Source organism: Nycticebus coucang, chromosome 1, assembly GCF_027406575.1.
Source record: "Nycticebus coucang isolate mNycCou1 chromosome 1, mNycCou1.pri, whole genome shotgun sequence".
Lineage (NCBI taxonomy): Eukaryota > Metazoa > Chordata > Mammalia > Primates > Lorisidae > Nycticebus > Nycticebus coucang.
Genome location: NC_069780.1, coordinates 12,258,136 through 12,270,883, shown reverse-complemented (window position 1 = coordinate 12,270,883; position 12,748 = coordinate 12,258,136). Strand labels below are relative to the sequence as shown.

General features: G+C 40.0%; 1 protein-coding gene across 6 annotated transcripts in view; it reads left to right on the top strand.

Annotated features, from left to right (window-relative positions):
* The window catches only part of TMEM150C (transmembrane protein 150C), a 70,609-nt gene that overhangs the window by 47,424 nt on the left and 10,437 nt on the right, over nt 1-12,748 (top strand). For all 6 annotated transcript variants that reach the window (XM_053594591.1, XM_053594353.1, XM_053594277.1 and 3 more), the window contains 4 exons: nt 5,246-5,335; nt 6,134-6,187; nt 6,304-6,336; nt 6,439-6,506. In XM_053594591.1, the coding sequence (XP_053450566.1) occupies nt 5,256-5,335; nt 6,134-6,187; nt 6,304-6,336; nt 6,439-6,506 (235 nt within the window). In that variant the 5' untranslated portion in view covers nt 5,246-5,255. The remainder of the gene's footprint in view (nt 1-5,245; nt 5,336-6,133; nt 6,188-6,303; nt 6,337-6,438; nt 6,507-12,748) is intronic.

Genomic DNA, 12,748 nt, shown 5'->3' with positions numbered 1-12,748 from the left:
CTGTCTCTACAAAAAAAAAAAAAAAAAAATACTATACTGTGGTTATATAGGATGTTACTATTGGGGAGATAGAGTGAAAGATATATAAGCTGTCTCTGTATTATTTATTACAACTGCACATGAATTTCCAATTATTCTCCATCCCCCCAAAGGTATCACCAATGTAAAAATCCTGCAGAGCCACCAGAGCAGTTCCGTTGCAAGCTAATAATACAATCATTCATAAATTATTCTTTTCACCTCTAAAACATCCCTTGGAGTTAAGAAAGAGCAATTTTTTACCTATCATTAGGCAAGTATGGTTTTCCCAGAATTTGGATATAGGGTTTCCCTATGAGAGTTAAGCTTAGTGAAAATAAAATTTGGGAAGTAGCCATAAGACACTTCCAAAATAAAACAAAACAAAAAAGCAGTGTATACGGAAAGATAATAGAACATTAGAATCTCAGGGAGGTAGACCTTCAGTATTAAGATAAGGTTAAGATATTTTGGGGAAAGCTATCTAAAGAAAAAACAATTAGCATCAAGAAGAGGGTCTACACCCATCTAGAAAAGTGTCTGGAAAGTTGAGAGCCCAGAGAAGAGGAAAGTGTTGTCTTGAGTCCTGCCCTGGAGAGTCCCCTGGTTCTCACCCAAGTGTTGATATGTGGTTATAGGGGGCAGAGCTGCCACTTATGGGACATGGTTTTGTGTGAGGGTCTTTAGCTGCATTGTTATTCTCAGCACAGTCCTGCAAAGCAGAAGTTATTGCTATAATCAAACTAAGGCTTAAGAGATGAGGTAACTAGATCAGGCAGCTGGTGAATGGCAGAGCAGAGTTTCAGCGCTATGCCTGCTGTACCACTTCCATTCCCACCCTACGGCCTTTCTTTGAAGGAGAGGAGAACATGAATTGTTCTCATACTCAGGCACCACTCCTGTTTTCTGTCTTCCGTCTACATCTTGGCCACTGATGCGATTGCTTTTTTTTAGCATAATTGATAGCTTTTTATGACATAAATAAACACAACATTTTGGAAATAAATAAATGGAGACCGACCAGCCGTATTATATATTCTTAAAATGTTTGCTGTTCTTCCGTATTATATGCACTGGAAAGCCATGGACCACTCCTTCACACAGTAGCTTTTTAGATTGTTACATATAAATAATTGTATTCATTAAACCTCATCTCAGAATTTCCATCACCTGGTCTACTGCCTGGCACAAGTAGGTATCGATAATTATGAATTGGATTAGATTGGCTTAGATTGGATTAAATTGATTGAAAATGGCTCTAATGTCTTTCAACTCCTAGATTTTCTAATTCATTTAACACTCCTCCCCAGAAAGTGTTTAGACTAAGGTGTGTGGTTAGGTTTAGATGTCTGTCTTCTGGTGTGAAAGATCTACCTCATCAGCTAAGCCAGTTCTGGGAGCTAAGACCTTCTGAAATTTTGCAAAAGGGATCAGCTCACCTGTCCAAAGGGACCATCAGCTTCTCTCTCTGGTCTCAACCCTTGGAGGGTGCAGAGTCCCCCCACATGAAAGCAGATATTATGAAGGTACTCAGAAGGGTCACAGTGCTGGTTCAAGCCCCCCAAACGTACTTGTTGCAGTTAATTATAAAACTCAAAATAATGAACACTGATAACTCCCTAGAAGTGTCATTTAATCCTATTTCCATTGTTTGGTCACCAGTGGAGGTCACTAGGACACTTTATTTTCTTAGACAAAGTGAGTTTTTGGTTGTTGGTTTTTTCTTTTTTACCCTAATTATTATGTTGGCATAATCTATCCAGTGTCTCAGACAGATTTGTTTCATGGTTTTAAGCAAAGATAAAACTTAAAGCAATAATTAGCTACTTCTTTCTGTTTAATATCAATAATTTTTCATAGATATATCAGAAACTTACAGTTTTCACTTCATTTGAGGGGAGACTTTTTTTTTTTTTTTGTAGAGACAGAGTTTTACTTTACCACCCTTGGTAGAGTGATATGGCGTCACAGCTCACAGCAACCTCCAACTCCTGGGCTTAGGCAATTCTCTTGCCTCAGCCTCCCAAGTAGCTGGGAGTACAGGTGCCCACCACAACACCCGGCTAATTTTTTTTTTTTTTATTGTTGGGGATTCATTGAGGGTACAATAAGCCAGGTTACACTGATTGCAATTGTTAGGTAAAGTCCCTCTTGCAATCATGTCTTGCCCCCATAAAATGTGACACACACCAAGGTCCCACCCCCCTCCCTCCATCCCTCTTTCTGCTTCCCCCCCCATAACCTTAATTGTCATTAATTGTATTTTTTTGTTGCAGTTTGGCCGGGGCTGGGTTTGAACCAGCCACCCTGGGCATATGAGGCCGGCGCCCCACCCAGTGAGCCACAGGCACCGCGCCCCCCCCCCTTTTTTTGAGACAGTCTCACTGTGTCGCCCTTGGTAGAGTGCTGTGGCATCACAGCTCACAGCAACCTCCAACTCTTAGGCTTAGGTGATTCTCTTGCTTCAGCCTCCGGAGTAGCTGGGACTACAGGTGCCCACCACAACGCCCGGCTATTGTTTTTGTTGTTGCAGTTATCATTGTTGTTTTAGCTGGCCCTGGCTGGGTTCAAACTTGCCACCCTTGGTGTATGTGGCTGGCACCTAAACCACTGGGCCACCGGCACGGAGCTGAGGTGGGCGGGGAATTTTTATTCATATATTTCTCCTTTAAAAATGTAACATCCAGAGTGGCGCCTGTGGCTCAGTGGATAGGGCACTGGCCCCATATACCAAGGGTGGCAGGTTCAAACCCGGCGCTGGCCAAACTGTAACAAAAAATAGCCGGGCGTTGTGGTGGGCACCTATAGTCCTGGCTGCTCGGGAGGCTAAGGAAAGAGAATCCCCTAAGCCTAAGAGTTGGAGGTTGCTGTGAGCTGTGATGCCATGACACTCTACCAAGGCTGATAAAGCTACAAAAAAAAAAAGTAACATCCACAATCAGAGCAAATAGACAACCTAAATGAGAGAAAATATTTGCAAGCTATACATCTAATAAAGGGCGAATATCCAGAATCTACAAAGAACTCAAGCCAATCAGCAAGAAAACAAACAACCAACCCCATTAAAAAATAGGCAAAAGACATGAACAGAAGCTTTTCAAAAGAAGATAGACAAATGGCCAATAAACGTATAAAAAAATGCTCAACATCACAAATCATCAGAGAAGTGAAAATTAAAACCTATTAGAATGGCTTTTACTAAAAAGTCTGAAAACAACAGATGTTGGCATGCACACAGAGAAAAGAGGACTTCTACACTGTTGGTAGACCTGCAAGAGAGTACAACCTCTGTGGAAAAAAGTATGGAGAGTCCTCAAAGAACTAAAAGTAGGGCCAAGTGTGGTGGCTCACACTTGTATTCCTAGCACTCTGGGGAGGCCAAGATGGGTGGATTGCTTAAGGTTAGGAGTTCAAGACCAGCCTGAGTAAAAGCCAGATTCCATCTCTACTAAAATTAGAAAAACTAGCTGGACATTGTGGTGCATGCCAGCAGTCCCAGATACTCAAGGGAGGCTGAGCCAAGAGGATCATTTGAGCCCAGGACTTCGAGGTTGCTGTGAGCTATGGCATCATGGAACTCTAGCCTGGGGCAACAGAGTCAGACTCTGTCTCCAAAAAACAAAGAACTAAAAATAGATCTACCCTTTGATCCAGCAATCCCACTACTGAGTATCTACCCAAAGGAAAAGAAGTTATTTTATCAAAAAGATACCGGCACTCAAGTGTTTTTGTAGCACAATTCACAATTGCGAAGATTTGGAATCAACCCAAGTGCCCTTCAATTCATGAAGGGATTAACAACATGTGGTGTATGCATACCGTTGAGTACTTCTCAGCCATAAAAAAGAACAAATTAATGCCTTTGGCAACAATTTGGATGGAATCAGACACCATTATTCTAAGTGAAATACCTAAAGAATGGAAAAACAAATGCCACATGTACTCACTGCTAAATTGGAACTCACCAATGAGCACAGGGCTACACAGAGTAATGTAAAACTTAGTGACAGTCAAAGAGGCGGAATGAAGGGGCAAAAACCTACCTATTGGGTGTAGTAAACACTACTGGGTGATGGGCACACTTATAATCATGACGCAAGCATTATAAAAGAGATCTATGTAACCAAAAAAAGGAATTTTGTATCCCCTTAAAACTTTGAAATTAAAAAAAGGAAAAAAGAAAGAAATGTAACATCCAACCATAAAAATGTGGTGCAAAAAAATGTAACGTCCGAAATGGCTAACATCTGTATTTTTTTCCCAATGTGTTTATTACAGCTAAAAGTTATTCACAATGCGTTGTTTTCCAGAGCATTCATCTACAGAGCCTTCTGAGATAGTGGCTCGATAACACATCATGAAAAAAGTTCAGATTTGCAAAGCATTGGTCATTTCCTCCTGCACTGCTAATTTATTTAGTAACCATTTTTTTCTTTTGTACTCACTACTAAACTGGAAGTCACCCGTGAGCACAGCTCACCTCTGCCAGGCTGGAGACTATGTACATGTCAGATCCATAAATCCACAAATGTTAACACAAGCACTAAAAGTAGTTTGGAGGATGCCTTTGGTACCTAGCTCTTCTCCATAAAATCTTAACCCAAACCCTTTGTGTTTTCTTAAATGTATCCATGTTTAAACAAGAATAAATGTTTTTATGAAAAAATTTCCATTTGTCCTCAACTAAGACTCTGGGATATTTAAAATAATGCTAGATAACAGTCATCCATGTGATGTGCTGGAGGGGTTTCCCACATGAGGAGGTAGTAGTGATATTGATTTGCATCATGGTTTCTTAAGATACACTTTCCTAGCACTCTGGGAAGCTGAGGCAGATGGATTGCTTGAGCTTAGGAGTTCAAGACCAACCTGAGCAAGAGTGAGTCCCTATCTCTAAAAAAAATAACGGGACATTGTGGCAGGTGCCTGTTGTCCCAGCTACCCAGGAGCCTGAGGCAGAGGATCGCTTGAGCCCAAGAGTTTGAGGGTGCTGTGAGCTATGACGCCACAACACTCTACTCAGGATGACAGAGTGAGACACTGTCTCAAAAAATGTTAAAAAAAAAAAAAAAAAAAGGGCGGCGCCTGTGGCTCAAAGGAGTAGGGCGCCAGCCCCATATGCCGGAGGTGGCGGGTTCAAACCCAGCCCCAGCCAAAAAAAAAAAAAAAAAAAAATGGTGAAGTAAAATTTTCCCTTAATTTTTAACACCTGTTCATTTTATTTCAGTGGTCCAGGCATGGATGGGAAGAAATGCAGCGTCTGGATGTTTCTCCCTCTCGTGTTTACTTTGTTCACTTCAGCTGGGTTGTGGATAGTGTGAGTATTCTCTTATTTAAATCACTTAAGGGTGCAGGTGCAGTGTCGATGAAATGTAAAGTTTTGATAGTGTAAGGTGTATCTGTATGAATGTATTTATAAATATTTTAAAATAATACATTTACTGATTCAATCTTGCTCAACTTTCTTTTCCCATCTTCTATTACCCAAAGTAGATAACCAGAGTGAGTAATAAATTATGCAAAGCAGGTGGTGAAGAATGCGGGTTTGCCTTGTGTTATTCTTGTAACGAACGAATGCTGTGTAAACTGGTTATAGGAGTTCATTATTTGCAAGATTTTCTAATTTGATTCCATTTGAAGTCCAGTTATGTATGACCTGGTCTGTTATGTTTATGAAATAAATATTATTACATTGGAAGTCCTGGCTTGCCACAAAATGTTGCCGCCCTTGCTTATTTCATTAATATTCACTTTAAGAAAATTGTTTGAGCTCCTTGAAGTTCATTAAGGTGGACACGTATTCCTAGGAAGTTAGAAACTTGGAGCTCTAATTTTAATGTATCAAAGTTGTATGCTCCATGCTGTTGTTTTCTCGTTTCCAAAGTGTAATCATTAACACTGATTTCAAGGGTATTTTGAAACTTAAGGATATATTATTAATAATGACATCTGACAAAGAGCTAGATGATCTATGGGTAAAGAATTATAGAAAAAGAGCATTTTCTCAGGAAAAATGACTATGATTCAGTGCAGTTAGTCTAATAAAACTGGGAAATAAATTATTGGTTTTTTCCAGTTTCTTTATTTTGTAAACTTAACCATTCTTTCTTAATAGGTACTTTATAGCTGTGGAAGATGACAAAATTTTACCATTAAATGCAGGTGAAAGGTAAAGTTTATCTCGTAATAATTCATTGTTTATCAATAGATTTAGTAAACACTTTGCAAGGTTTAACTGCACAAATGACCATATCAACCTGAGCTTCTCCATTTTTCGTTATCCAGGAAGCCTGTCGTGAAGCACGCACCATATATAAGGTAATGCAGTAATTTCTTCTGATCTCTTGGATCTTCGGGAAAGGTGGGAGGGGGGTTATAGATCTTAACATAGTAATTATAAAACATTTCATCTTTTTCAAGCATTGCAGGTGACGATCCTCCTGCAAGCTGTGTGTTCAGTCAAGTTATGAACATGGCAGCCTTCCTAGGTAAGAAGCATTCTTTATGCACTTTTAAGTTGTTTGGAAGATGCCTTAGGTACCTTGGGTCCATTTCTTTGTTATTTTAAATTCCCCCAGACTCAAATCAAAACAAGGTGGGCTTCCTTGATAATTTAGTATCAGATCATGTTGGCATGCTGAATGAAGCCAGCTTTTTATCTTCAGGTTCTTTTTTTTTTTTTCCTATAGATCCTTTTACATTCACCTGCTTTCCTTCCATTTTTTTCTTCCCTTTAACCACCTGTATCATTTCAGCATACTTTTGACTTTATTTTACTTTTTGCTGCGTGAAATAATATATTTCACGTACCATAAAATCCTACATGAAAATGTAATATTTGTGCAGTATGTTTGCTTTGAAAAGAATGTCTTATTTCTTCACCGGCAAAGATGGAAAATCCTTAGATTCTGTGATATATATCGTTGTGTATAGATATTATCTTTAAACCTACAGGTCAACATTAACATTAGGGCGACAGTCTCCCCTGTGCCTATACACGTGTCAAACTGGCAAATGGAGAAGCAGGCTTAAAAAAAAGTAAAGAAAGAAGAAGGAAGGAAACATTGGGTACTCATGTCTGGCACCAGTTTCCCACTTTTTCTTCAGAGCTGTGAGTGCTCCTATGACCCTGCCTAATCCTCCAGAGACCTGCTCTGTCCTTTCCACATCCACCTCATATACCATCTTGCTGAGCCAGGCTTTCCCAGTGCCCTTTGGAGGGTCAACCAGCTGTCATTGTTGGTTTGCTGCTGGGAACGGACTACTGACAGCTCAGCCTTTCCACAGTGGTGTTCTGGAAAGGGTTCCTTTCATGGTGAGACTTTCACTCCAAGTAGGACTTAATAGTCCCAGGGCAGCGGCTCACGCCTGTAATCCTAGCACTCAGGGAAGCCGAGGCAGGTGGATTGCTCGAGCTCAGGAGTTTGAGACCAGCTGAACAAGAGTGAGACCCTGTCTCTAAAAATAGTGCCTGTAGTCCCAGCTACTCAGGAGGCTGAAGAGGCTGAGGCAAGAGGGTCTCTTGACCCCAAGAGTTTGAGGTTGCTGTGAGCTGTGATGCCATGACACTCTATTGAGGGCAACAAAACAAGTCTCTTTTCTCAAAAAAAAAAAAAAAAGTTAAGAGATTGTTATTACTGAGGAATTATTTGGCCTTCCTTTGTGGTACCAGTGCCCCAAAGAGGTGACCTGTTGTTCCTACCCCAACTCCCCAAATTCCTACTGTTGACCTGTTATTTTTTAATGTTTGCTGTAGAAAAAAATGGGAAGAACTATAGAACTCACTAGAAAATCAAGGGAGATCTTTGGTTCCACACAGGCAGAATCTTAGTTGCTTCCTAAAACTCAAAACGTGAGAGCCATGGAGTGTGTTTCCTGTCATGCCCAAGAGGGCCTGTCTTGAACCTGTGAAATTCAAAGAGAAGAGCACTGGGGGCTTCTTGGCAGTTTGCAAGATTCTTGCCTGTTGCTAACCAAGCTTCAGTCAAAGCCTTTCCCTGCCCAGGCTTCCCCAAAGCACATCCCATTCGCCAAAGACTGCTGCAACACCACCAAAAATATGCCCTCATGCTGGGGTTGCCAAATCTTTAAACAGACTTTTCCCTTCATGTCCTCAGCAGGCAGGATATTCCCATCCCAGTCATTCCCAGGTATGAGGACAGCACTTGGGCAGCTCCCGCACGTGTGGGACCTGGGCCAGTTGTAGAGTAAAGTTCGGCTGTCACTGCCTTCAGCCTCAGTACGGGCCAGGAGCTTTGCACTCTCCTTTTTTCTGCTCTTGACACAGTTCTGAAAAGAGCTAATAAAAGTATTCTCATCCTGAGACATAAATAGCTGCTAAGGAATCTTTGCATTAACGGAGCATAAAGCCCCAAGAGTGAAGCTGGAATGGTCAGGGGCCTTCCCCCACAACTCCATAATCACTGCACGCAGGCCTGCGGGTTGGCACCTATCGTACGATCCCACAGGACACAGTAATAGTAATTAATAGCCATCATTTATATTCCAGCCATAGTGCTAAGTGCTGTGCAAATACTACCTCATTTAATCACAATACGCAGGGGCCTGGACAGAAAAACACTGTTACGGCTGTCTGTCATCCCTCCACTCTGCAGAAACAGTGAACATGTTGGAAGCCACATACTGTTTCCTTCGTATTCTTAAGACAATTGATATTCCCCAGCAGTCTTTAATGTATAATCTACAAAAATGCTAGTTTGCACAGCCCACAGGTTTATCCAGTTATAAAGCTTATGGTTAACTAATTATAAACACATTTGCCAAAGCAAAGCAATGAGAGCAACCCCCCTTCTTCCAGATGACATTTGTCATCATCTCATTCTTCAGCCCTTGCTCCACCAAGAAGCAATTGAGCCTTTAGTGTCTCTGGCTCTGAGGTTATTGCAACACCCAGTGTTTATTCTGTCTTATCTTTCATCATTTTAGTGCCATCTGGTAGACACAAAACTGATTAAGATTAGTGTTCAGTGGGAACAAACCAACCCTTATTTATTTATCAACTCTGGGAGTGAAAAAGAATCAGTTTATTAAAGATTTTTGCTCTAAACCCAGGATGCTTTCATCTCCCCAGCCCTGCTCCTGTTAGACCTCAGACTATTACTTTAGTCTAGATAACCAACTAGAAAAAATAACCCCCACTGCCTATAAGTCACTGCTTTTTGGCATAGAATATAATTAACAGTCTAAAAATGAGTCTGTGTCACACTTATTAAAATTAGTTAGCAAAGATCTTTTATCTTTTTTGACAGACTAATCAAAGATTGAAGGCTTAATTATTTTCTTTACAGAATTAGTTATGCTTCTTGTCCTAAATCCATACTTTTCTTTCCCCTGGGGGGAAAGAGTCCTAAGACAAATTTCTTGAAAGGTATATTATTTTTTGCCATGGGGAGGTTGTGAGGATAAAGCTAATAGCTGAATGATTTCAGTTAACAAATAGCAGCCACTCTGCCTCCTTTGGCCAAAACCTGTCGACTGCTGTGGCCTGCTACAGTCATAAATAGGAATCGTTGATGCATAAACAGTAAAACTAAACAAAACAAAAACGAATCTGGCCACTTACCAGTTCAGTACTACAATGAAGAGAGAGATGGTATTTTGGGTTTTGAACTTTGGAAACCCAATCATACTCAAAAATTAAATTTAATAAATCAGCAGTTATCTGTTTATGCTCTTTTTAAGATAGATGGGAAAATTAAATAGGTGACCACCTATATGGCCAAGGACTGTTCTAACTACCAAAAACATCACAAAGCTGAGCTTTAAAAACCTTTCCTATAACTGTCAGTGAAATCTAAAACAAAAAAAATTTTTTGAGACAGTCTCACTGTGTTGCCCTTGGTAGAGTACTATGATGCCACAGTACCTCAAACTCTTGAGCTTAAGTGATTCTCTTGCCTCAACCTCCCAAGTAGCTGGGACTATAGGCACCCACCACAACGCCCGGCTATTTTTTTATTGCAGTTGTCATTGTTGTTTAGCTGGCCCAGGCCAGGTTCAAACCTGCTACCCTCAGTGTATGTGGCTGGTGCCATAACCACTGTGTTACAGGTGCTGAGCCTAAAATTGTTAATAAAACAAAAAAATGTCTATTGATCAAACATGAAAGTGGCAAAAGTTGGTCAACATACATAAAGATGGCTTTAAAATTGCCCATAAAAGACTTTCTTTTTTTTTCTTTTCTTTTCTTTCTTTTTTTTTTTTTTTAAAGAAAAAGCCTCTGTTGCCCAGGCTGGAGTGCTGTGGTGTCATAGCTCACAGCAATCTCAAACTCCTGGGCTCAAGTGATCCTCCTGCCTTGGCCTCCCAGAGTGCTAGGATTACAGGCATGAGACACTGCCTGGCCTTGCTGTAAAACTTTTTCAAGAAGACAAAATTAAATCACCATGTGAAAGTCAGCTTCATAACAGATAGTATAAATCTGTCTCCTTTCATACCTGTTAGTCTTTATTAGTTCCACTATTCTAAAAATTCAATTGGAATCTATTTTAAAAGGAAAGTGTGTCTTGTCTGAACTGATTCATAGTGGAGTTAATGGGTAAAAAGGGCAAGATAATGGTGTTTGGAAGGCAGTTCTGGAAGTGAGGAATGTTGGGTGAGGCCTTTCTTCAAATAGGTCTCTGCCTCCTGCCTGATTTCATCTGTTCATGGTGCAATGACTTACCCTCCCTATTACGGATAGGAACGCTAGCAACATGGGACCAGGAGATGATCTGTGTCCTCTGCATAATGCAAAGAGTGACCAGTGACTCTCCTCCCCTGTGCACAAAGGTACAAACTGGGTGGGTAGACATGAAGAGTTATTTTAAGGAGTAGGGTTAGGGCTTATGCCTAAGTTCAGCTTGATTCTATCCTACAAAACTAAATGACCAGCAGAGAGTTCTCAGACTAATACTTTTCACTAGTCATTTTGAAAAGAAATTAAATGTGCTGTATTGTCATTATGCCCTGACTAATACACAGTTAATTAGCAAGTATCTTCTGTGACGAGGTCTCCAGTCTCAGTCTGACGGCTTCTTTATCTCGTGACCACTCTGTGTCAGAGTGCTGTCTGTTGAATTCCTCCTCTTCCCACTTTTTACTGTTCCCACCCTAAAAACAAATAAGGCATTGTGTCTATTTTTCATCCTCTAAGAGAGTTATTGTCATTATTAGAAGACTTCTGATGTAACCCCTTATTAGGTCCCTGGAACCAACAGGTTGAAAAACAACTGTCATCTCAAGTATAATTTATTAATTTTCAGCACTAGCTAAAACATACTCTAAAAGCTAGATCAGGGGTGAATTTGTAAGGTTTGTAATTTGTAAGGTTTGAATTATAAACCATGATTTTGTAAGTCATGGTTTATTTCTACTTTGTTTCCAAAATCAAAATAGTAAGCAAGTTTTTTATCACTCTTTGATCAGAGGTACTTAGCACTGAAAATCATGGCACTGAGCTTAACTTGATAGCTTTCATTATGAAATTCAGGAAATTGAGAATTTGAGAAATGCAAATTTATGGATGGACTTTATTAATTGATACTAATGGTCTATAATGAAAGTAAAACCTTTAGCAAATAATTACTAACTTAATTTCTATATAAATAGGATAATTCTTGAATTTCTAATTATTTTTAAATTAATTATATTGGGTCACATATAAGGAAATATAATATAAATTAACTATATTAGATCATATATAAAGAAATGCATGAATCACTAAGACAATTTATTTTGACATCAGAACTTTAATGTCAAAATAAATTGTCTTAGTGATTCATGCATTTCCTTATATGTAGATTTACTTTATATTAATTCCAAGTGCTTTTTCATCATTTGTAGACCTACCTCTCCCAGATTTTTATATATATTTGAAAATATCTCTGCATTAAGCAATTAATAAAAGATTAGTAGCGTGAACATGGACTTTCCCCACGGTTACTATTAGAAGTCAAGTTTGACTCTGAGAGGCCAAGGTGGGTGGATTGCTTGAGCTCAGGAGTTAGAGATCAGCCTGAGCAAGAGGGAGGAGACCCCATCGCTACTAAAAATAGAAAAACTAGGCTCGGCACCTGTGGCTCAAGTGGCTAAGGCGCCAGCCACATACACCTGAGCTGGCAGGTTCGAATCCAGCTCGAGCCTGCCAAACAACAATGACGGCTGCAACCAAAAAACAGCCAGGTGTTGTGGGGGCACCTGTAGTCCCAGCTACTTGGGAGGCGGAGACAGGAGACTTGCTTGAGCCCAGGAGTTGAAGGTTACTATGAGCTATGATGCCATGGCACTCTACCCAGGGCCACAGCTTGAGGCTCTGTCTCAAAAAAAAAAAAAAGAAAAAGAAAAAAATAGAAAAACTAGCCAGGTGTTGTAGGGGGTGCCTGTGGTCCCAGCTACTCTGGAGACTGAGGCAAGAGGATGAGTTGAACCTAAGAGTTTGAAGTTGCTATGAGCTATGACTCCACAGCACTCTACCCAGGACAACAGACTGAGATTCTGTCTCAAAAAAAAAAAAAAGATAAAATCAAGTTTGAAATCTAAGTAATATCCCTCATTCTCTTTTCAATTTTTTAAATACCAATTTGCTTCAAAAGATAGTGTTTTATTTTTTTTATTTTTTTATTTTTTTGAGACAGTTTCACTGTCACCCTTGGTAGAGTGCCGTGGTCACAGTTTACAGCAACCTCAAACTCTTGGGTTCAAGCGATTCTCTTGCCTCAGTCTCCCAAGT